Source organism: Phalangium opilio, unplaced genomic scaffold, assembly GCF_054372755.1.
Source record: "Phalangium opilio isolate 3A_F unplaced genomic scaffold, DU_Popi_V2 ptg000060l_1, whole genome shotgun sequence".
Lineage (NCBI taxonomy): Eukaryota > Metazoa > Arthropoda > Arachnida > Opiliones > Phalangiidae > Phalangium > Phalangium opilio.
In genome coordinates this window covers 127749-153514 of record NW_028324177.1, presented here as the reverse complement: position 1 = coordinate 153514, position 25766 = coordinate 127749, and the positions used below count along the sequence as shown (strand labels likewise).

The 25766-nt window shown below is 40.4% G+C and overlaps 1 protein-coding gene and 3 non-coding genes across 4 annotated transcripts; all 4 read left to right on the top strand.

Annotated features, from left to right (window-relative positions):
• Positions 1 to 4994: 4994 nt before the first annotated feature.
• TRNAR-ACG (transfer RNA arginine (anticodon ACG)) lies at positions 4995 to 5067 on the top strand. Its single transcript has one exon. It is a non-coding gene; the product is annotated as a tRNA-Arg (tRNA).
• An 86-nt stretch (positions 5068 to 5153) lies between these two features.
• TRNAR-UCG (transfer RNA arginine (anticodon UCG)) lies at positions 5154 to 5226 on the top strand. Its single transcript has one exon. It is a non-coding gene; the product is annotated as a tRNA-Arg (tRNA).
• An 86-nt stretch (positions 5227 to 5312) lies between these two features.
• On the top strand, positions 5313 to 5385 carry TRNAR-UCG (transfer RNA arginine (anticodon UCG)). The gene has a single exon. It is a non-coding gene; the product is annotated as a tRNA-Arg (tRNA).
• Positions 5386 to 23868: 18483 nt separating this feature from the next.
• On the top strand, positions 23869 to 25461 carry LOC149665689 (uncharacterized). Its single transcript, XM_089841470.1, has 3 exons — positions 23869 to 24872; positions 24929 to 25121; positions 25318 to 25461. Exons 1-3 carry the CDS (start codon positions 23869 to 23871, stop codon positions 25459 to 25461), a joined length of 1341 nt encoding a protein of 446 aa, XP_089697596.1.
• The last annotated feature ends 305 nt before the right edge of the window (positions 25462 to 25766 follow it).

Genomic DNA, 25766 nt, shown 5'->3' with positions numbered 1-25766 from the left:
TTCATTTCATATAACTGAGAAAACAAATTATTATGCTTCTGAGAGGAGCTTCCCATTTTGGTTGTTGTTCTCAAAAATATATCGCAATGCACGGGCCTCGATAGATATTGGAGGCAATGAAGGAAATATATCACAATGCGTGGGCCTTGATAGATACAGGAGGCAATGTAGGAAATATAACGCAATGCACGGGCCTAAAAAGATATAAGAGACAATGTACGAAATATAACGCAATGCATGGGCCTTGATAGATATAGGAGGCAATGATTTAACGACTTCGGTACTTGGGTTTATCTTTAATATTTAAATAAATATAATTATTTTTAATTATTTTAATCGCCAGTAAATAACTTTAAAAATAGTTAAATCGTTTAAAATAAAGTTGTTCCTATTATCTTTCGAAACTTTGCTAAAATATTGACGTTTAAAGTGAAGGGTACCCCTCTTGCCCGCTTTTTTCAAATTTTGGGGTATATATACGTTTCGTTTCCATTATAATAATAGATAAAAACGCATTCGCGTGAACCTTTGGTGGAAGCCCTGCCATTGGGAGGCTAGACGTTTCTCGTAACCCTAGCCGATCGCCGCGTATATCTTGAAACCATTAATAGATAAAAACGCATTCGCGTGAACCGATGGTGGAAGCCCTGCCATTGGGAGGCTAGACGTTTCTCGTAACCCTAGCCGATCGCCGCGTATATCTTGAAACCAAACGATGACGAAGGAAAAGAAGCCAGAATGGACTGACTGGCGTCCATGTGGAATGGACAAAGACCTGAAGATGATGGTGCATAGAAGCTAGTGTCAATGTGGAATTGACGAAGAACAGGAGATGGTGGTGCATAGAAGCTGGTGTCAATGTGGAATTGACGAAGAACAGAAGATGGTGGTGCATAGAAGCTGGTGTCAATGTGGAATTGACGAAGAACAGAAGATGGTGGTGCATAGAAACTGGTGTCAAGGTGAAATTGACGAAGAACAGAAGATGGTTGTGCTTAGAAGCAAGCAAGTACAGACTAGTGTCCATGTGGGATGGACAAAGACTAGCAGATTGTGGTCCTTAGAAGCCGGTTAGTAAAGACTGGTGTTGGTAGATGAATGGCCAAATTTCCGTGAACCGCGAACGCGTTCCGGAAATCGGGTATTTGTTTGCTCCGATTTGTAAACTGCGAACGCGGTCACGTGGGGTCTGACAGACAGACAGACAGACAGACAGACAGACACGGCCAGTGTAATACCTCTCCGTGACGTCATCGTCACTCGGAGAGGTAAAAACCGCTGAAGCGTTGTTCAAGATGAAATATTATTATCAGAGTGGAGAAAAATAACTACGGTGGATGGGCACCCTAAATGGCTGAAACAAATAGTAGAAACGTTTCTAAACACTCGTGGTAAAGTTCTAGTTAAAGGGTGACAAGCAGCAAAATCAAAAAAACTGAGATTTTGTGCCTAAAAGGTAGAGCAGAAAAAATTATCCAAGAAAATATATACTTTTAGTACATTCAGAATACATTTTATAGTCGCAAAATTGCAAAAACCAAAATTGGTAAAATTTAAAGTCTGACAAATTTCTGGGGGGCTCTATTTTAAATAGAGCCCCCCCACGCGCCAGCGATTAGAGACATTGGAGATTCTCGTTCCGATTTCCCGTGCTTACTGCCTTGAGCGCGTGACCATAGAGGGCACAGGGCGTTTACGGGTCACGGGTGCGAAGCGCGCTCTCGAGTGGGCGAAACATAAGTGTCAGAAATAGTTTTAAGCCACGCCCCTAAATTGAAAATTTGAATTTCGCCGGGAATTTTTGGTGTAAAAACGGTGTTTTGTAATTCTTATTGTGAAAAAACGACTGAATATTTTTAAGTGAAATTTTGCATGACCACGTTTTACGTCATTACTCACCCAGAAAAATAGGTTTCAATTAAATTTAATTTTCTGCACCTCCCCCTTTAAGGATATACTAGAGCAATATCGCCTTGACACGAAGGCGTCATTAAAGGCTAAGAAGTCTTTAAGGAAAGATATTAAAGAAAGAAGTGATGCTGCAAGAACTAAAATTAAAGAAAATAGTCACGATGCTGCTACAGTAAATGTTAAAGACTCCCAAATGGAAGGAAAAAATAAAGAAAATGCATTACCAAAGGGAATGGAAAAAGAAATACACAGTTTACAAATGAGGCTGTCAAGTTATGATGCCTAGTCAGATTTTATGTGATACCAAAGTTCCTAATTCAAATGTTATGCAAACATCATGTGATAATACACAAGATTACAGTTTTTTAGAAAATGATCCTGATATGGATTTATTTATGCAATACATGTAATTTCAACTAATTTGACAAAATAATTGAGTGCAATTTTATTTATATTGTTTTAATAAAAAAATTATACACTTATATTAAATATTTGTTAAGTTTTCTTATTATCCTCTTTAGTCAGTTTTGTGTTACCTCCAATTGCTTCTAAAACTAAACCTTTTAGCGTTTCTAATTTATCAATATTATACTGGTATAACCAAACTGATGGGTTGTTATTTCTACCACCAGCCGATCTCATACGGCCAAAGTACTGTTCAAGTGGATCTTGGTTTAGATGTCGCGTTATGACATTAGGGACACCCTTATTAAGGAGAAATTTCACAATATTTACAGTTGAGAGTGCTAAAAATAAAACGATATCAGACTTTTTCCTGTCATAATTTTCCCGCTAGCGCTTTACCTGTCTTTTTTAGGCCTTCGATGGTTTCCTTACTTAGAAGCATCTTTGCCCTTTATTTAAATAAGGTATCCATGAATTTCACCAAAAAAATCGTGCTTTGGGTTAATTTCACCTTAATTTTATTTTAATTTAAAGGTTTATTTCGATTAAGTTTATTTAAAAGGTTTATCTCGATTAAGTTTAGTTAAAAGGTTTATCTCGATTAAGTTTAGTTAAAAGGTTTATCTCGATTAAGTTTAGTTAAAAGGTTTATCTCGATTAAGTTTAGTTAAAAGGTTTATCTCGATTTAATTTAGTTAAAAGGTTTATCTCGATTGAGTTTAGTTTAAAGGTTTATCTCGATTAAGTTTAGTTTAAAGGTTTATCTCGATTTAGCTTAAATTGAAGGTTTATCTTGATTTAGTTTAAATTAAAGGTTATCTCGATTTAGCTTAAATTGAAGGTTTATCTCGGTTTAGTTTAAATTAAAGGTTTATCTCGATCAGTTTAAATTGAAAGGTTTATCTCGATTAAGTTTAAGTTTAAATTGAAAGGTTTATCTCGATCAGTTTAAATTGAAAGTTTTATCTCGATTAAGTTTAAGTTTAAATTGAAAGGTTTATCTCGATTAAGTATAATTTAAAGGTTTATCTCGATTAAGTTTAATTTAAAGGTTTATCTCGATTAAGTTTAATTTAAAGATTTATCTCGATCAAGTTTAATTTAAAGGTTTATCTCGATTAAGTTTAATTTAAAGGTTCAATTTCAATGTCAATTTATTTCAAATTCAAATTCGTGCTTACATTAGTTACGTTTCGTAAGGGCCTAAGTCATCTACCGACTTTTTGGTTTATCCTGATTAAGTTAAATTTAAAGGTTTATCCTGATTAAGTTTAATTTAAACGTTTATCTTGATTAAGATTAATTTAAACGTTTATCTTGATTAGGCTATAAAATGAATGTCAATAATTCATCTTAATTGCATTTTTAGTGGAGTTTTTGATTCTTATTTTATTATAAACTTTTGAATTTCGAGCCTTTTAATGTACTTTAAAGATAATTGAAATTAACTTAAGTGTGAAATAGAAATATGGGGCTTTATCAACAGCTATACAGTTTTAATATTAATTTTGTAGTTCATTTAAAAGTTATTCGAGTTTTTATCCAAAATATGTATATTTTATGTTTAAATTCACCCTAATTATTCTTAATTAAGTTGAAATTAATGAAGGATTGTGGCTTGGCAGTATTGATTTAGCTTATAAATTGAGCTTCAAAAAATTATTAACCTTAATTTTAATGTTTAGATGAGTTTTTGATTAGTTCCAACACATTGCGTTCAATTTTAATCTTGCCCCGTGCTAAATTTGCGGTAACGTGAAGATTAACAATTAAATATGTTGTACCGGGGAGCCCGTTACAACGGATCACTACAAAGGTTACAATGTTAATGAATGATGTGATTCCATAGTTTCACTTAAATACCAGTAATTAAATCAAATACCTAAACAATTCATAACAATTCTGACATATAAACAAACGGCAATGAGGACTGTGGAAATAGCGAACGCAACCCTTTGTTTCCCACGTGGTTACATTGAAAAAATCTGCATATGGAATTTGTTTGACTAATTACGTAAAGACAATGTTCTCCTGGATTAACCAGCACCACTGTTACTTATATTTCTAAATTAAACAATCCACTCTTGGTAACAAATAATTTATAAAATGAAATATCATATACGGACTGTTGCAACAGGAAAAATTGTTTTAACGAATGATGTTGTCCTCTACATTGGTTGAGTTTCAGGAATTATACCACTTACCTTCACTATTAGTAGCATTGTAGTGAGATTAACAAATAATAAAACCCTGTATACCTCAAAGAAATGTTGAATTAACTGCAATAGAAACAGTTATTGTAACGGTTGCGGAGCTTCTGGAATTTTAAAAATACTTCTAAAATAAAATAAAGATAAGTCCTTCAAGCAGCAGCTCTTTTTCTACAACATACTGTTACTATCCTAAAGAGTGAAGATCAAGAAGCATCACTATAATTAAAATCTTAAGATCTTTTATGCGTCATAAAAAATGCATAAATACAATGTTTGGAAAAGTTTTTATATTAGAGAGCAAGGGCTTGTAGCGTAATGTATAACGCGTCTCCCTTTGAAGCAGAAGATTCCAGGGTCGAGTATGGGCAAGTTCGGAATTAACATTTAAAGATGATTATTAGAGTGTATCGGAAGGGAAATCTATAAAATTGCAATGCTTCAATAGCATCTAGATAAACAGCTAACGGGCTTGTGGCGCAATGGTTAACGCGTCTGCCTACGGAGCAGAAGATTCCAGGTTCAAGTCCTGGAAAGCTCGGTCTTTATTTCAGTGAACGATCTTTTATGCGTCATAAAAAATGCATAAATACAATGTTTGAAAAAGTTTTTTATAGAAGAAAGCAAGGGCTTGTAGCGTAATGGATAACGCGTCTGCCTTCGAAGCAGAAGATTCCAGGTTCGAGTCCTGGCGAGCTCGGTGTTTGTTTTAGTGAAAGATCTTTTATGCGTCATAAAAAATGCATAAATACAATGTTTGAAAAAGTTTTTTATAGTAGAAAGCAAGGCCTCGTAGCGTAATGGATAACGCGTCTGCCTTCGAAGCAGAAGATTCCAGGTTCGAGTCCTGGCGAGCTCGGTGTTTGTTTTAGTGAAAGATCTTTTATGCGTCATAAAAAATGCATAAATACAATGTTTGAAAAAGTTTTTTATAGTAGAAAGCAAGGGCTCGTAGCGTAATGGATAACACGTCTGCCTTCGAAGCAGAAGATTCCAGGTTCGAGTCCTGGCAAGCTCGGTGTTTGTTTTAGTGAAAGATCTTTTATGCGTCATAAAAAATGCATAAATACAACGTTTGGAAAAGTTTTTTATAGTAGAAAGCAAGGGCTTTTAGCGTAATGGATAACGCGTCTGCGTTCGAAGCAGAAGATTCCAGGTTCGAGTCCTGGCGAGCTCGGTATTAATATTTAAAGATGATAATTGAGTATAACGGAAGGGAAATTTATAATGTTGCAATGCTTCAATAGCATCTAGATAAACAGCTAACGGGCTTGTGGCGCACTGGATAACGCGTCTGCCTAACCGAATCTAAAAAGCTAGAAACTGTTGCGCTGGTGTTAGGGAACAATTTAAATTGCTGGTGGAATAGAGTAAGTCCGACTATAACGACTTGGTTTGAATTTAGAGACGCGTTTTGCAAAGCATTTTCAGGAAACGATTATAAAAGAATAATAAACAAAAATTTAATGAGCCAGTATTAAGTTATATTTTGTAAATTGAAAGATTATGCGCTCAGCTAAACACAACAATGAGAAATAGCAAAATTGTTGAAATAGTATTAAAAGGAATGGATCCAAAACTGTTGCAAAATATGAGGTTACCGGATAATTCCACGTTGTCCGACGTTCAAGAAAAAGCCCAAGAGGCTCAGGCTTTGATGATTAGATGCTCGAATTATGAATCGGAAAACAAACCCCGAGAAAGAAATGGGGCCAGTCAAGTAAACCCAAGATTCAATAATCAAAGAGCAGTAAATTCTTACCCAGCTCCTAATTACCCCAAGAGTAATGGAAACTATGGTTCAACACCTAAAAAGAGAATGAGTCCCAATGAAAAAACGAAAGATTCGGATAATGACTACAACAAACGTCCAAAGCGGCAAAGAATCAACCCACGGTATCTCCGTGATTTTGAATGCAATTAAAGACTTTATTTATGCTAAAAGTGTTTTTACAGCAGTTAAAGCCTCATTTTTCTTTAACTAAGAGTGTTTCATTCCTATAGCTAGCACCAGAGTTATGCTGACTATGAACATCACGTTTTGTTAAAAGTGACTTTCGCGCACAGGCAAAATTAACACTTGATAACTTACCATTAGCGTTAAATTTATACTGCGAAAACAAACTCTCAACAGCACTTCCATTCAATCTGAGAGGGGCTAAATAATACCCTTTATATTACTTGAAAAAAGTATTAGCTAGTCCTTCCATCCCATACACCATTACTCGTAATAAGTCCCACGTCTATAGAAAAAAAAACCATTGTTAAACATAAAACAGATTACCTCATTCTAGGAGAGCGATAGCTCTCTTAGATAAGACTTCATACTGCTCTTAATGTAAAAGGAGTGTTTTTGTTTAGATGTAGGTTTTATTGTATTGTATTAATTGTTTCGAAAAAATTCCACAGAACTACAATTCCGGCCCTCAATATGTGGTTAAAATTTCAAAAAGATCACTATCCATTTTATAAGTTTTGGTTTTGGTTTTACCGCACCAAAATTTATATTCCTTATGTATTTCCTCCTATATTGAGGTTTAGTAGGAAACCGAAGCGGTCTGGGAGTTTTTTCACTAGCCGCGGTAGTATTTGGTAGTATCCAGTCAGAAATATTATCTTAGAAGGACTGAATTAGACACGCCTTCCCATAACAAACCAATGCATTATACCAGCCAATAACGGAGTCACCTCTCCTGACGTCAGATCTATATTGCACGTGTTCAATGTTTACAAAAGTTGCCTTTTCTAAATCTCGTTTTGTTTTCATTATAATTCAATAACCGCTCGTCAGATTTTTGTAAAACTTTGGAAATGAACATTTTTCACTCCATATTTACCAAAAATGAAGGAATTAACCTTTCCAGGAAAATGTCTTTACTTACTCTTTAACTCAAAATATTGGTACTTTTCCAATTTATTGCTAATTGTTTATTGTTATCCTTTTCCACAACATTGTTATTTTACGTCATTTCTACCCTAAAAAGCGGCGCACTTTTAGCCACTGGTGAATGATTCATACCTTTTACACAAGGAGATCGGACTACTTATGTAATTAGTATTAATCATCATAGCCTGAAAACTATGTATTTTTTGTAGCTGTATTTGTGGCTTTTGCCAAGTAATGACTACTGCCGAAGAATGCACTTGCTGCAGGGAATATGAGCATGTGGACAGTGTGTTGGAAGAGAGTAGCTGTATTACACAGCACCGCTTAATTGAGAGGATGTCTCGATGTGGAAGAACTTAGGCAGTGGTATTTGGAATTTTGTAACCGGAGGCCTGGAAGAATCACTGGAGAAATTCACAGGTCAGATTTTAATTTCGATAACCTTACAGTAAGACTAAATGAGTATGTGCAAAAATTAGTATACAATTTCCACGTTTTATCATTGCCTTCAGTACTTAAGTTCAGAAGAATTTACACCTAGTTGTTTCATTGCAGGAAATATAGGTATATTGCCTAAAGAAGATTTATACGATGGACTCACCAATTCTTACCAAGTGGTTTACGCTACCCAATTCCTAGTTGCGTCTTATTAAATATTCGGGAAACATTTCCATCCGATGTTTATTGTGGATTTGTACGATTACAATAAGAACTAATTTAGAAACTTCAACTATCCTCGTGTTAAGTCGAACTTGCGAAATAATTGCTAAACGTCTAATGGAAAAACATTTTAGTGCAACATGACTTGGATATGGGGATGGACTGGGTGTCAAATTATGACCTCACCAACAATAATTTGAAGTGCGAAATGTTGTATCTAGGGAAATTCGTATTCCCCATACACAATTAATGGTGTCTAGCTTCATTTTTTGTATTCGGATCCTTGGAGTTTGTATTGATGACAGACCAGCTTTTGACAACCACACTACAAAATCTACCAACCGTGTAAACTTAACTCCTATTATAATTCTTTGACACCGCTAAATATTGACTTTACGTCGGTAACATGGCGCCCTACTATATTGTTTGGCACACAATCGCTCCACCAACACCAGGTTGGCAGTTATGTCTTTGGACATCCGTCACAAAGTGAACAACTTAGTTCCCGCTAGTGATTTCTAGGATCACTGCTGTGTCAGTTGGACGAGAGGGTTTTATCTTTTGTACTTATCAGTTGTCTTTTTTTTTCTTGATAATTTCACACACGGTAGGCTATGAAGTAGTCTTTTTAAACTAAGTAGTCCTAGACCTCAAATGTGAAATAAATTAATTGACTTTTGTTTAAAAAATTTTATTTTTGTCATTGTCATAAACAAAGAACTATTTTTCTTCCTCGCCGTCGTTTACTGTAAGATTCGATAGCAAAATCTTTATCGGGATGATCATGTTTGTGGCACAAGGTTTGTGGTTGAGGGCCTAACACGTTCGCAGTCCAATCCGTTCCTGTAGCGTAGGTTTCGGCTCCGCTATACTCAATTACTTGAGCCATTAATCTTTCTACATAATCTAATAATTCTTACGTTAATGCATTAAACTACTAAGCATCCATAAGCTAAGCTTACTGTAAGTTGATGCAGCCATAAGGTCTAAATCTGACCGAACACGTATCAACCATTTTCGTCACTGTCAATCACATCGGTAGTTGACGTTGATATAGAGCGCGAACACGCAGTCCTCAATCTCGTCAATATTGATGCTGTTTGTTGAGATGACCATACGATAATATTAGGCTTTATGTGTCATCCATAATATAAAGATAAGTTAAAACGGTTGCGATACATGTATACGGCTGGTCCTTGGAATCTAGCCCTAGCAATTGAACTAAATTTCTTAAAGTAGTCTGTTTTAAAACTCTATTAAAATGGCCTTCAGACTTTCGATCGCAAAGTGGCCTGTAACCTAAATATTAATCTGAAATTAACTACACGCATATCTTTTGAAAAAAGAATAGCTTATGGTATTTTATAGAGCACAAGATCTAACGCAAGGCAAACAAAAACAAGAGAGCAGTCCTTTTTATGTTACTATGTAATAGCCAGGGCTTGCTGGCATCAAACACGCGCTATATTTCGTATCTACACAATATTTATGAACTTAGGTGCTTGCCTCTATAAAATTCTACAACTATCTTCTCGTGCTCCTTCTTCCACCCATTCTTGGTTTTATCTTCTTTATTTTTACCCATGTTATTATGCTAAAATCTAACAAAACTACGCCTAAAACGTTCGCCATATTGCTGCCTCAGCATCTAGGAACGTGATTAGACGTTTTCTAATTGGCTAGTTGTCTCATCAATCGAAGTTGATGTAATGGCGATCGAAACAGGTAAGCAAAAGTTTGACTATTTATCTATTGTAATATTATGGTAATATGTGCGAAACCACTAGGCCTTGGTTTAAACATTACATAACACCGGTGATAGTTAGGACAAATACGCAAGATGCAACCGTTCAGACTACGACAGAAGATTGCAGAGAGCCTCTTCAAATTAATATTACGTTTCTAGCTTTAGTAGTGGAAACGTTTCAAGAACCGATTTACCTGATGTATTTTTAATATGAGATAAAGAACGATGTGTTTGGGCAGCCATTCATAAGCATTTGCAGATTTAACGCGACTGGTTTACTAGGACCACGATTAGAACCTTTATCGTTGACCATAGGCAATGATGGTGATTGTCAATCATATTTAAGGCGATAGAAACTTACAAAATCTGAAACGAAGGTGACTTAAATAAGGAACAATTAAGAACGCTTTTAAGTGTAATGTCTCTCACGAGTGACCGAATCTTTGTACTGGTGTAAATGTCAATATGATTGACACGTCTCCAATTCATTGCTCAATTGTACGCATTGACTACCCAAGTCTAAAATATCAATCAAATATATATCAGTGTATGGTGTATTACCAAGCTGAGAAATCTACTGAGCGGCAATTGAAACAATGCAAACATTGCGAGTGATTAAAGTAATAAAGAGAAATAAGGCTGAGACACCTACACGGAAATATAAAAGGCAGTCAATTAAGAGCAACTTCTTCATAACAAATCTCTCTCCATCAAGAAAAAAGTACGGTTGACACGATTACGGCAAGCTAAAAATATCCTAAACAGAAAACTTACCAAATTAGAAGCAAAACTTAAAAGTTAAGATGTGTTATTATGTAATGGAAGCCCTGACCAATCATATCAATACAACTTGCGCTACTGAACTAGATGTTGTTTTGAATGACCCCAAACTATCTAGAAAGAATAAGGACTTTCTAAAGAAGGGTTGGGAACGGGATGCTGCAAGAAAACTTAAGAAAGACGCACACAGATTTCGGAAAGATCAGAAGACGTCCACAACGGGGAAGAAAACAAACCGTTAGAGCTCCATAAAGCTCAGAATTGCAGCTCCATAAAGCTCAGAAATCCAAAACGTTTGACTGCCTTGTGTATCTTGTTGTTAAAGTTCTTCGCGCACGCATACTTGGAGCTAAAAACGTCATATCTAGGTTGTGAACTAGGCTCTGCGGGGAAAGTACATCCTGTTTGTAGGGGCCGTTAAAAGTTAGAGAGCTATGCAAGCCTAGGCTTAACTTGAAAGTGTTAAGATGGATAGATTGGACCAAGTTTCTAAATCATCTAAGTAAGTTAATCCCAGATAATTTTATATTTAGATCGGAGAATTGAAAATCTTATTTTCAATTAGGTTGAGTAAGAGTTTAAAGAAAAAATCTGCGAACAAGAAATTGCCTTTGCCAATAGGAAATTGGACAAAACTTTTGAAAAATTTACTATGTCGCTTTGACGAGACTTCAATTATGAAGATTCATAGTAATTTAAAAGCTAAGGAACACCATCCACTAGGATATCGAATGTTCAAAGCCCGCAGTGTAGCTGAAGTTTTCTTAAGCGCTGGGGCATCGAAAAAAAGCTTTCAAAGAATATTCTTCATCTTTTTATGTCAAGAGCAAAGCAGAAGCGAGTTTCACTTTACATATGCATTATGATGTGGCTATCTAATTAAATATGGCCTCAGGTTCAGTGGATTGAGCATGGTGTGGGTGCAAAGCTGGCTAAGGAGGTGCCTGCAAACATGTAAGAGCCTGTTTATGGTATTTGCTAGATTGTAAGCGAGACGGCCGAGTCCTTATTCCTGATAGCCTCGCTTGCACAGCAAAAGCCCGAGCATGGGGAGTTCCAAATACGCAAACGAACCTTTCAACTAGCAAATTTCTGACCTACACTTCCTTAAGCACATGCCAGGAAAATGCAGTGAAAAACTGAAGGAAAGACAAGTTGCAACGGTTCCACCCGACGGCTGGCTGAGAAAGTGTCCTTGCTTATGTTCAGCCAGCCACCGGCCTAGTCGATCCCTCATAACCACCCCCTTTTTGATTAACCGAGGTGTAAAGAAGCACCGGCCCGTAAAATAGTAGACAGACTCAGTTTCATTTTCGAAGAGTAAGATCAATCGCTAATTAACCGTGGACCAGGCTTGGGTTAGTTTTGTATTCGGATTATAAAATTGTTTGAACAATAACGCGACATCCAATTGGAAATCATAAATTTGTTGAAGTGAGTCTTAATAAAGATCTAATTCGTGTCAAGATGAATCGAAGGTATTATTATTATTGTTGTTGAGGAGGGTACGCGCCCTAGCACCGATGCCAAAGGCATATTGTGCATCCTCATATTCAGGCCTTGAATAGGCCCGTAGCTGCAGCGTAGCGAAGAATTCGCTCCACCGTAATAGAGGAGACCCTCGAGGGTTCCAAAGTATGTGAATCAAAATATTCTAGTCTAAGCGAGGCGAAGCAGTCGCACTCGCAAAGTACGTGAGCGGATGTTTCTTCGTTCTCCTGACACGACCTACAGAGAGGGTCGTCGGCAAAACCCATCAGATTGAGGTGCCTATTAAGCCGACAGTGCCCGGTCAAAAGACCGGTGGCCAGCCTAATATCCCATCTTCTGAGCGAAATTAGGTCACTGGCACGAGACCTGCAGGGACCATTGACAAACAGTTTTGTCTGTCTCTGGCCCTCCATGTTATGCCAGAGCTGGTTTTGTATGACAGTCAACCTGTCATGCAGGCACCGTTTGACGTGCCTGTAGGGGATGGGGACGGCCGGCTCCGGCCCCAAGTGCTTGGCCTACGCACCCCTTTTCGCAAATCCATCGGCTTGCTCATTGCCATGATATCGGCTATGCCCTGGCACCCAGTACAACAGAACCCTGTTGCAGGATGCCAGTCGCGCTAGCAGATCAAGGCAGCTGCGCACCAGTTGAGAGGTAATCTGACACTGGTTCAGCGCGTTCAGAGCGGCCTGACTGTCAGAATAAATTCTCACAGTCCGTCCGGTATACCCTTTGTTAATGCAGTAATCTGCGCAATAACAGATCGCGGCAATTTCCGCCTGGAACACACTAGCGAAGGTACCCTGGCAAGCAAAAAAGCCGACCCTTGTGGTTTGGCAGTAATAGCCGGCGCCAGCGCCGGAATCAGTCTTGGAACCATCGGTGAACCAAATAGTTTCACCCCCAGTGCCAAGAGGCAGCAGGTTAGTCCACTCTACCCGACTGGGAAAGTGGATGCTGAAAGGCTTAGTGAAATCAAAACTGGTAACGGTTTTGTCAGAGCACGTCGTAAGCGACGGCTCAAGTGCGGCGTACTCCCGAAAGAGCTTCGTATGGCTGTAATCCCAAAGTCTTGGAACCCAGCAGCCACTAATGTTGAGCCTGTAGGCTCCCATGACAGCCTCCTCCTCAATGAAGAGATGAAGAGGAAGCATGTCAAGGAGCACCTCCAGGGAAGCAGTTGGGGTCGATCTCATGGCCCCCGTAACACCAATGCAGGCAAGCCTTTGAAGCTTGCGCAGGGCAGCCTGCACCGTCTTAAGCCGAACCCTTGTCCACCAGACAAGTGCCCCGTAAGATAGTATGGGTCTGATGATCCCAGTATAGAGCCAGTGTACAGCCTTGGGGTTGAGGCCCCAAGTCTGGCCGACAGAGCTCCTGGTCCTCCAGAAGAGCATCTTGGCCTTCTTAATACACCGATCAAGATGCGGCTTCCATGTGAGTCTGCAATCAAAGGTCACCCCCAGGTATTTCAGCTCGGAGGACTTTGTCAGGACCTGGCCAAAGAAAGAGATATCATTGAACAGATCCTTAGTATTCTTCTTCGTAAAAGGAACAAGGACAGTTTTATCAGGATTAACGGTGAGGCTAACCGCCTGACACCATTGCTCCAAGCTAGAGAGAGCAGATCTCATAAGCGCGGTAACAGTATCCGGGAACGTCCCGGTAAAGACTATCGCTACATCGTCCGCATACCCGAAGCAGCTACAGCCCCCAGCACCCCCGAGCCTCCCCAAGAGTTCGTCCACCACCAGGCACCACAACAGGGGGGAGAGCACTCCACCCTGAGGGCAGCCCCTGCTGGTAGTCACCCCTAGAGAGTCCCCAAGGAGGGACGCCGACACCTCGCGGTCGGTAAGCATGGACTTGATCCAGCGGCCAAGAGTGTCGCTGATGCCAAATCTCTTGACAGCTTCAGTAATAACCGAGCTAGAGACCTTGTCAAAGGCCCCCTCAATATCGAGGAAGACGGCTAGTGAAATTTCCTGAAACTCGAATGCCCTATCCAGGCAATTCGTAAGGCCGTGAAGGGCCGTCACAGTGGATTTGCCTTTTTGGTAGGCAAATTGTGAAGAAGAGAGAGGAGTTACCGAAAGTACCTCGTCTCTAATGTATCTGTTCACCAGCTTCTCCAGAATTTTGAGGAAGAAGGAGGTCAGGCATATGGGCCTAAATGCCTTCGCCTCGAGATAGGAAGCCTTCCCGGGCTTGGGAAGAAAGATGACCCTAGAGCGTTTCCAGTCACGAGGTATGTGACCGAGAGCAATGCAGAGTCTGTAGATCTTGCAAAGCGGAGAGGCGATGTGGTCTAAGCCCTCCTGCAAAAGCAGAGGGAAGACCCCATCGGGTACCGGAGACTTGTAGGGCTCAAAACAGTTGACAGCCCACCGAAGTTTGGGAATCGTGACAACCTGTCTGGCTACAAGCCAGTCTTCCCTCTTAGCCCTGTGCAGGACAGGGTAGAGAGAGTCGGGGTTTGTTGGATTGATTAAAGTAGAGTCAGGAAAATGGACCTCCAGCATGTGCTTGAGAGTCTCAGCCCCAGACTTAGTGTACACACCCTCCTGCAGCTTAATAATATTAAGCCGATGTGTGTTGACGTGCGCTAGGATCTTCATGACCCTAGCCGTGGCAGGGACATTGGAGACTTGCTCACAGAAGGTCCGCCAGGAGTCCTTCTTAGCAGCTCTAATGGCCCTGTTGTAGGTGTTAAGGGACTGCCTGTATCCAGCCCAGTCACCCGTGCGCTTGGCTTGTTAAATAGCCTGCGCGTGCATTTACGAAGCCGGCTGAGATCCGCGTTCCACCAAGGGACAATCCTCGAGCGGTTAACGGTCTTAAGTGGGCAGTTCCGGTAGAAGGACTCCATAATGGAGCACTGTAAGTCACCAGCAGCCCTATCAAGATCCTTAGGTGAAGTAAGTTTAGGAGTGTGACCCCCTCCGTAGCGTAGGATTAGGTCTTCCCTATAGCCGGCCCAATTGGTCCGTTTTGGATTGCGTATCTCCGTCCCCGCCGGGACAGAGGTAGTCGCGACAGTAAAGCAGATGTGCCTGTGATCCGACAGAGACGGCTCATTAGACACATGCCAGTTAGACACGGAAGACACAAGGTTTTCCGTGGCTAGCGTGAGGTCAATGACCTCCCTTCTATTAGAAGTAACAAAAGTAGGTTCATTGTTTTGATTAAGAATATGGAGTTTACAACCAACTAAATATTCTAGTAAATCATCACCTCTCCTGTTGCAGTCAGAACTGTCCCACGTGGTGTGATGAGCATTGGCGTCGCAGCCAATGATTAGTTTGTACCCTCTCTTTTCACATTGATCGACCAAATTGATCACCTCAATTGTCGGGAGAGAGTCCGCGTCGTGGGCAAAGTATGCAGAGGCAGCCGTGATAGTCAACTTGGCATGCCCAGTGGCCAGGACTAGCTTCACGGCCGCAGTGTCCTGGGACGTGTACAGCGGTAGAGAGATACAGCAAAGATCCCTCCGAACCAGAATACACGCCCTAGGTCTAGCAGCAGTATGGTCATAAAATAGTGACCCTGCCGCGTCAAGACCTAGGATTTTGCCATGGCAAATCCACGGTTCTTGTATGAGGGCCAGATCAAGACCCTCTATAGCAAACCTCCTGCAGAGTACCGCAGAGGCCGCCTTACTATGGTGCAGATTGATTTGAATCGCACGTAGCGTCCCCATGGTCCTTAAGAGAGGGGTTCAGAAGGGACCTAGCTACACCTCATCAGTCCCGAGAGGGCTAGTGGCACCTCCCCCCTGACAGGCAAGCTCCCAGTCCCAGGATCCTCCCCCTCACCAGGACCACTGGAACGCACATCGGCTGAACCCCGAAGGGTCCCATCCGATTCTTCTAGTAGGGTGGACTCATCCATGGAAGAACAAGCTTCCGAATGAGCCACCCCCTCCCCCTCTGTGCCTAGAGCGACACCAGCGAGCTCCACAGCGAGATCCCCCATCTCGCTAGTCCCACCCCCTGCCGTAGCCTCGGCTGCAGTGGTTTTGGTGGTTTCCGTGTGCTGTAGGAGTTTGAAGGAACCCTTGTCCACTCCAGTGAAGCCCACGTAGCCAGCATTCTTAATGGCTTCCAGCGAGGAGCCATCAATGGACAGTACCCAGTATCGCACTGCCCTGTCCACGTATGTCCGAATGCATTTCCAGTATTCGGTAGCAAAGCCATCGTTAAGGGCCTTGAGACGCCGGAACAGCCTAGCCGGCTCTTTAGTGATCTGGTCTCTGGGAGGCTATTCTCTAAGGTCCTTTTGGAGGAATTTCGATCCGAATCTTTTCATTCGGAGTCAATTTCTCCGAATGAAAATAAAACGTATTCTGTAAGCACCTTATCCTAATCATACGGTGAAAACCTCTCCGAATCATTCGGCGGCCGTAAGAGACGGCCGAATCGGGCATTCGGAGTTTTTGCCGCCTCTCTTCCCTCCATCAATCTTAGATTCGCGGAACTTTCGCCGGTGTTTTCTAGTATTTTTCCCCGTACCTTTTTGCTGGCACCTTGGCTGCGGTTCATATTTTTGTTTAGTATGGCTGCTTTGTTTTTTCAACTCAAGCTTCATCGTTTGCGATTTGAACATGGTAATCGCATTGGCCGTCGCGATTTTCGAGTTCATAGGGTTTTTCGAGACTTAAAGTCAAGCGTGGGCAAAATTTTAGGTTAAAGCGGGAAATGGCTTTAGGCCTTGGCGGGCCTTGGCAAAATCTACAAGGTAGATCGACGGCTTTTTGGTAGATTTAAAGGTAAAAAAGTCGTTGAATTTATCCTACATTTAAGGGATATTTTCGCGAGATCCAAATCCAATTACTTAAATGACACAGATTTAATTGTTCATTTTAATATTTTTTCCGCCGGGGCTTGTAAGTTAGAGCCACGTGTTTTTGACCAATTGCATCAATTATTAATAATTGCTAGATTAAATTTTGTTATTTCGTTTAGCATCTAATTAAATTATTAAATTTTGGTAGGTGTGTAACCATTGATAGGGGGCTAATGATCTACATTAATGAATTTATCATAATCCCACGAGATGCACACAATTGGATTATAATTTGCGATTAATTAACGTTGTTATTCTGTTCTCATTGCCTCATATTTAACACTACTAAAACTTGCGCTAAGTTTCATTCAAAATTCGACGTATATTAACTGTTGTTTAGCGTGTTCTTTAATACCCATTTTAAAAGAATATTATGAAGCAATTTAAGAAGAAATAATTTTTTATCAAAAATAAATAAATAAATAAAAAAGGAAAAAAAGCACTTGTTTCTATCTTAAGAAAAGAAATCGAAAAAGAGAAAATTTGCTTTGTATTTAATGTGTTCCCAATACAAAGACCATTTCCCAAAATTTCCACTATTTGGGAAAAACCAAAGTTTCCATCCCTTCAATTTGAAAGCGCGCCAAATAAAATTGTCCAATAAAGAAAAAGTGGGCGTCAAAAAGTACCACGTGGCTTAAGAGGAAGTGACGTCCATTTGGATTGAGAGAAAATTTTCGAAGTATCCGAATGACGATAAGGATTGGGGTTAGAGAATACGGTTTGTTCGGTCCACTCCGAATGAGCCCGATCCGAATCATAAGGATTCGGAGTGATCCGAATGATTTTCGATTTTTAGAGAATAGCCTCCCTGGTGCGGAACATTACCTTAAACGGCTAAGGGAGTTCGCTAGCTCTCATTACTGAGAGCACCGCATCCCCCACCACCGAGTAGGCTAAATTATCCTTCAGCCATTGACCAGTGAACGTATCCTCGCAGGAGTATACCAGGGCCCCGGCCGTCAGGCTAAAATTCGCAAGGCGCGATAGATGGCTCCCCGAAGGTATCCCATCCAGCGCCCTTAGAATCGCCTTCTGGATTGGGCCCACGTCTTCCTCCGTAATGACCGCCTTCGGATAGCCATTTTTAACAATGGCCATCTTTTCGGCGCTGGCGGCGTCTCTATAGGACTTAGCCTTTTTCGACGCCGCCTGCGAGGTACTGGGCGAGGGAGTCGAGTCCTCCGTTCTAGGCCTCTTCAACTGGGTGTCACGTGTCGCCGCACCCCCAGCGGGGGTGGAGACCGTTCCAGACCCCGATTTGGCCTTTTCCTTAGCGATCTGTCGTTTGAGACGACGTCGCGCTGTACGTTTCGAAGCCTTACCAGTCACACGCACCGATAAATCGGCACGAGTATCGCTGGATACAGGCCCTAGCGTAGTGGTATCAGTGGGTGCATTGAGCAGACCCCTGCACCGTAGGTTTGGTAGTGTTAGAGTTTGTTTTAATAGAGGTTTCCATAAGAATCCCACGAGTAAGGGGGCAAGTAAAAAGGTCACCACCCGGTAGTCCCCCACCCGGGTGGAAGGCTAGATACAACGGGGTGTCGCCTGGTGCCCCGAGGGGATCGTTAGCGATACCGTAGTTTTACTTCCCCAGTACCATGCAGCCCTCGGCACGATGCCTCAACACCTTGGCTTGGGAAGGACGCGTATCCGCTTAGCCCACACAACGTAGTGGTTACCAGCTCTCACCACCGAGGAGGTGTGATACAACGCATTGATGAGGACCCAAGCTAGCGTGTGTAAAGTTAAAAACGCGAGCGGGAAGCCAAAGCAAGGGGGAAAGAGAACACCACATCTAGCTTGCGTCCCCAACTTCGAGAGCCGTATACATATTAAAGCGTGGTAACGATAAAAAAGCGTGTATGCAGATGAATTACAGCTTAATATTTTTGTAAGGGATGAGTACAAGTTGGGAATCCAAAATAAACCTCTCCAAGTCGAGACGCAATTTTGAGGCAATTTTCAAATATTTAAATAAATATAATTCATATTTATTAATTTAATCGTCATTAGTTTACCTTAATTCTAGTTAAATGGTTTTAAGACACTTTATTCCTAAAATCATTTTAAACATAACTATTGTTGACGTTTGAACTCAAGCGTAAGCCTCTTTAATAATTTTTAGAAATTTAGGGTATACTGTATATGGCGACTGATTCACAATAATTGATAAAAAAACCCGCAATGACCCCGCAAAGCATCTGAAATGCACCTGCAATGATCCTGCGAAGTATCTGAAACGTATCTGCAATTATCCTACAAAGTATCTAAATCGCGCCTGCCGTTATCCTACAAAGTATCTGAAACGCGCCTGCAATGACCCTACAAAGTATCTGAAATGCACCTGCAATGATCCTACACAGTATCTCAAACACACCTGCAATGATCCTGCAAAGTATCTGAAACACATCTGCAATTATCCTACAAAGTATCTGAAACGCGCCTGCAACGATCCTGCAAAGTATCTGAATCGCACCTGCAATGATCCTGCAAAGTATCTGAAACGCGACTGCAATTATCCCACATAGTATCTGAAACGCGTCTGCAACTACCCTACAAAGTATCTGAAACACGTCTGCAATCATCCCACATAGTATCTGAAACGCGCCTGCAACTACCCTACAAAGTATCTGAAACGCGTCTGCAATTATCCTACAAAGTATCTGAAACGCGCCTGCTATGATACTGCAAAGTATCTGAAACGCGCCTGCTATGATACTGCAAAGTATCTGAAACGCGACTGCAATTATCCCACATAGTATCTGAAACGCGCCTGCTATGATACTGCAAAGTATCTGAAACGCGACTGCAATTATCCTACAAAGTATCTGAAACGCGCCTGCAACGATCCAGCAAAGTATCTGAATCGCACCTGCAATGATCCTGCAAAGTATCTGAAACGCGACTGCAATTATCCCACATAGTATCTGAAACGCGTCTGCAACTACCCTACAAAGTATCTGAAACACGTCTGCAATCATCCCACATAGTATCTGAAACGCGCCTGCAACTACCCTACAAAGTATCTGAAACGCGTCTGCAATTATCCTACAAAGTATCTGAAACGCGACTGCAATTATCCCACATAGTATCTGAAACGCGCCTGCTATGATACTGCAAAGTATCTGAAACGCGACTGCAATTATCCCACATAGTATCTGAAACGCGCCTGCATCTACCCTACAAAGTATCTGAAACGCGGCTGCAATGATCCTACAAAGAATCTGAAACGCGGCTGCAATTATCCTACAAAGTATCTGAAACGCGACTGCAATTATCCCACATAGTATCTGAAACGCGCCTGCATCTACCCTACAAAGTATCTGAAACGCGGCTGCAATGATCCTACAAAGAATCTGAAACGCGGCTGCAATTATCCTACAAAGTATCTGAAATGCACCTGCAATTATCCAGCGAAGTATCTGAAACGCATCTGCATTTATCCTACAAAGTATCTGAAACGCGCCTGCAATTATCCAACATAGTATCTGAAAAGCGCCTGCAACTACCCTACAAAGTATCTGAAACGCATCTGCAATTATCCTACAAAGTATCTGAAACGCGTCTGCAATTATCCTACAAAGTATCTGAAACCCGGCTGCAATGATCCTACAAAGTATCTGAAACGCGACTGCAATTATCCCACATAGTATCTGAAACGCGGCTGCAATGATCCTACAAAGTATCTGAAACGCGGCTGCAATGATCCTACAAAGTATCTGAAACGCGGCTGCAATGATCCTACAAAGTATCTGAAACGCGGCTGCAATTATCCTACAAAGTATCTGAAACGCGGCTGCAATTATCCTACAAAGTATCTGAAACGCGCCTGCAATTAACCTACAAAATATATGAAACGCGTCTGCAATTATAATACAAAGTATCTGAAATGCGCCTGCAATGACCCTACAAAAAATCTGAAACGCACCTGCAATTATCCTACAATTATCTTTCTGACTGTAATATGCATATAAAAAATCTGAAAGGTACCTGTAATGAGCCTTCAAACAACCTGATTTCATACGGGAATTACTCTTTCCCCTCTGTTTTCTAGCTGTAAGATAGCTATTTTATGACTGTAGAGTAGCTTAATTAGGTATGTATATCTGCTCTACAGCGATAGGTATTTTTTTCTGCAAAACTTCTAAAATGTTCTGCAGTGCTCTCTGGAATGCATCTAAATTTTGTCTGAAGTTGAACCTTTTTCAGGTTTATTTCAGTATTATTCCAGAATATTCCAGTACATTTGCAATATATTGCAGATCTAACAAAATCTATTTAAAAGCAAAAGTCAGCCGTAAATTTTTGTACGGGTCATACACCAAAAAACGCTAAGGAAAAAGGATTCAAGTATGCCTGGACGACAAATGGAAAAGTATTCTTGCGCAAAGAAGATGCTTCAAAAATAATTAAAATATCCTCATTGAAAGATTTACACTGATTCACATAAGTATTAATAGCCTGCTGTTAAATTAAACTAGTAGATAGGAAATGTGCGAGCTGGGTCACTGGCATCAGACAGTGCCAGCATCGTGCCAGATGGCACCAGTAAATATGGCGTCAATGAATCATACATGGCGTCCACCGCATTTTTCCTCTTCTGGCGCCAGTAAATGAAACATTTTTCACCCAATATTGTTGTGACGTCAGTGAAACGTACTTGGCGTCAGTGAATCAATCATGGCGTTAATGTTAGGCTTAAGCGTCATATTCGACAACGTGGTAAATAGCCCTTGTCATACACGCGGTTTAAACGTCATGTCCACTATAAAAACATGATTGGTCTAAAAAGAGCGCCATGTTTACATGGCCAGAAAGACACGTGACATTAAAGTATAAAAGTCGACGACGGTTTAAAGATAAGGCATTCTACAACCTTCCTTGAAGTACCGATCCAGATCCGAAAAATGTAAGTATAAATTTCTTTAAATATAAGTTTACGGTAGTTAATTCCTCCCGCATTTATCGATATGGATTTAAGTATGCAACACCCCTTTACCGGACTAGTGGCTGGAGTCACCGGCTGTGGGAAAAGTGTTTTCGTAGGGGAATTAATTAAGCATAGGGATATATGTATTTCGCCCACCCCTGAAAGAATAATTTGGTGTCACACGGAGTATCAGTCGAAACTATACGGTGCTATACTATCCCATACTCCGAGTGTAGAATTTCACGAGGGTTTATTAGATGTTAGCACCCTAGATGCTAGTGTGAAGAACTTCGTTATATTAGACGACTTACTATGTGAAATAGCGAATAATAAGGACGTGATGAATCTTTTCATTAGAGGTTCGCACCATAGGAATACCTCAGTTTTAATTTTAATGCAGAATCTTTATTATCCCGGGAAGGAAATTCGTACCATAAACTTAAATGCCCATTACTTGGTTATATTTAAAACACCACGTGATCAGTCTGCCATTTTCCATCTTGCGAAACAAATTTCGCCGGGAAATAGTAAGTACGTGGTAGACTCCTTTAGACAGGCGACGTTGGAACCTTACGGCTATCTATTTGTAGACCTTAAGGCTAACACCCTAGATAACCACCCTATCAAGGTTCTTGGGGTGCGAAGTTATCAACGCCGAAGACTACGGTTGCCCAAGATTATCAAGTATCGAGTGCGAATCCCCTAGAGCCTGTATATTCCATAGGGACAGCAACAAATGCACCTTGGTGAAGGCGTCCAAGCTAGCGAAATGGCTCCGTCAAAACGAGTCGGCGATAATTTAAATTTTTTTAAATATATTGCAAATTGTAGCTCATGCCATAGAAATGCTGCACTAAAATTTGCCAATAAAGAAGCGATTAAATCTATTGTCGAGTGTTGTATAAATATCCTACGGGGCAATGTCCCTCTTTCAGAGGAAGAGAAGGAGCGGTTGAAGAAACATCGACACGTTAAAAGAAAAGTTACGTCTAACATCCTCCCTTCAAAAAAGGAAACTATTAATTCAAAACGGAGGTTTCATCCCTTTACTTCTCGGACCGTTACTATCTGTCATTAGTTCAGTAGCAAGTGCGGCTATAAGTCGAGCTATAAAGTAAAAATGGCGCGAAAAATGTTATTAATTTCCGAAGAAACGTACAATAGGTTAAATTCAAATAGTGGTTTAAAAGTCGAAACTTCAATGAAGTTGGATAAGGAGGATAAGTTGAAATCCATCATAAACGATGCCAAATTAAACGATACCGATAAATTATTAAGATATAACCACGTACTTTCGAGGGAAATTAGTAAAACGGTGAAGAGGACGAAAGTAAAACCAGCGAAAAACCGGAATTGGAGTTCTGAAATCGTCTCTTCGGTTCCTTCCTATAGCGCAGCTGATTGTTTGAACTTGTACAAATGGATTGACCGTATATCAAAAATAAGATGAACACACGCCGGAGAGTTAATATATGAGAACCGTAAAATCATCGGTTCAAATATAATTGATTTATTAGCTTACTCTGCGAAGAGTTCTAAAAAACAGTCGTCCGTCATTGGTGCCCCACAGTTTTACCAACTTTTGTATACGGCTAATGTACCAAGAACATTAATTAAAATTAGAAAAACAGACCTACCCCCGCCTGAAAAAAGTGAAGCGAAGAAAGAAAAAGTGGAGAAAGAAGTGAAGGAGGATTATTATTTCCCAGCTCAGACTGGTGAAGGATTTGGAAATTGAATAAACTTGTAGCACTTGTTTTTAATAAAATACGATTAGTTTACATTCCACGTTTCATTCATTTTAAGTATTCCGATATGGAAGGTTGCGATAATCAGGTGGGTACTTTTGTGGTGTTAGCCAACCTAGTAGACACATTTTTTAAATCTCCTAAAATTTTAAGTGTGGTTTTAGTTTTTGCCATATTCCTAATTATAGAGGTTAGCGATTTTCTCTTCAGGCATTATCATAGTGTAACCAACTGCACCCTTAATGGATAGACTAAAAGAGATTTATTCTAATGTTTCTGACCCGGGTTCATATGGAAGTGTTCTCGGATTATACCGAGCAGCTATAGAGGTTGGGTTAAAGGTTACGGTAAAAGACGTGGAGAAATTTTTAAAAACCCAAGATACTTATACATTACACAGGAATGCTCGAAAAAACTTTAAGAGAAATAGGACAATAGTTTATGGGATCGATGAGCAGTGGCAGATTGATTTAGCTGTTTCGAAGAACCTAACTCATCACAATAAAGGGTTCAGATACCTCCTGTGCTGCATTGACGTTTTCAGTAAATACGCCTTTGTGGTGGCTACCAAGCACAAGAAAGGACCAACCATCCTTAGGGCTTTTAAGGCTATTCTCGAGTCTGGTCGCTCGCCGAAGCGAGTGCAAAGTGACCACGGTAATGAGTTCATATGCAGGGATGTTCAGAGAGAGTTGAAAAGAAGGGGGATTGAGTTCTTTGCCCCGGATTCCGAACAGAAAGCTACGATAGTTGAAAGGTTCAACAGAACTCTAAAAAGTCGCATGTGTCGGTATTTCACGGAGAACAATACCTATAAGTACATTGACGCTCTTAAATACATGGTTCAAGCTTATAATAACAATTATCATCGATCCATAAAGTGTGAACCTGTTGAAGTCACACTCGAAACATCGAGACGGGTATGGGAAAACCTTTACGGCGATATCGACTTCTCCCCACCATTAAAGTATCCTTTCGATATTGGTGACGTAGTCCGGATAAGCAAATATAAGAATATTTTCGAGAAGGGTTACTTGCCCACGTGGTCGGAAGAACTTTTCAAAGTGGTGGAGAGATTACCTCGTAGTCCACCGGTGTATAGGATCCAGGATTTGAATTCGGAACCGATTACTGGTATTTTTTACAAGGAACAATTACAGAAAGTGGGTAAAGACCTAAATTCTAGTGTGTTTAAAATAGAAAAGATCTTGAGGAATCGTCGCAGACCCGACGGGACGCTGGAGAAGTTAGTACGTTGGAAAGGATACTCTCCGTCTTTTGACAGTTGGGTTCGGGAAATAGATATAGTATGAGCTTTTACATCACTTTACCTTCCGACTCGTCGATGAGGTATTTTCCCGGCAATACGAGAAGTATATTCAGGACATACCTCCCTGAACCCGTAAAATTGGAGAGATTTTACGAAGTAGGCTTAGCGGAAATTAGCTACCCGCACACTTGGGATAACTTGAGTAAGACATGCTCGCTTATACTCGTGAGTAATGGTAGAGTAGTATATTCTACAATCATAGAGTTACCCGCTGGATATTATGGTAATATCCAGGACCTTATCGAGCAACTTAGGGCTCGGACTACGTTATACATTATCCAAAATTATAGATATTGAGATGGATATATTATTTATAGATATAGCGGAACGAATAATGATAATGATTACGTTATTTACAAAGAATAACGTATGTATATACAAGGCGTTGTTGGAAATTCATTTGACATTGTTAGTATACAACATTAGCGCTAGCTATTTCTATTCGCGTATAATATTGGCAAGCGAAAAGGATGACATATTTGTTCATATTGGCTCTTGTCCATAACCATTGATACAAGCTTTATTTCTAAAAGTGGTCTCTCTCGGACAATGTATAGCATAGTTGCCGTTACTAACGTATATCTATAAGATGTTTATATTTAATTCCGTGACTAAATAGTATCTCGCTTTCTTTAACATTTAAAAGAATGCTTCAGGATGACATTTGTCGTTACAGCTCTTTCCGACGAAACCCTCTTTTAACTACGAAGGTGTCATCATTTTACGACTTTCATTACTCTTAGCTTGATTCCTTGGTGGTTCAATGTTTAACGACACCAAGACATAAATAAAATGTTTTTTATGGTATCG

What these genes read in the sequence shown, in the direction of transcription:
- LOC149665689 (XM_089841470.1), top strand. Translation starts at nt 23,869, where the DNA reads ATGGATAGACTAAAAGAGATTTATTCTAATGTTTCTGACCCGGGTTCA. An exon ending in CCCGACGGGACGCTGGAGAA is followed by an intron (nt 24,873 to 24,928) that starts GTTAGTACGTTG and finishes TTCGGGAAATAG; the next exon opens with ATATAGTATGAGCTTTTACA. An exon ending in AGACATGCTCGCTTATACTC is followed by an intron (nt 25,122 to 25,317) that starts GTGAGTAATGGT and finishes TTATTTACAAAG; the next exon opens with AATAACGTATGTATATACAA.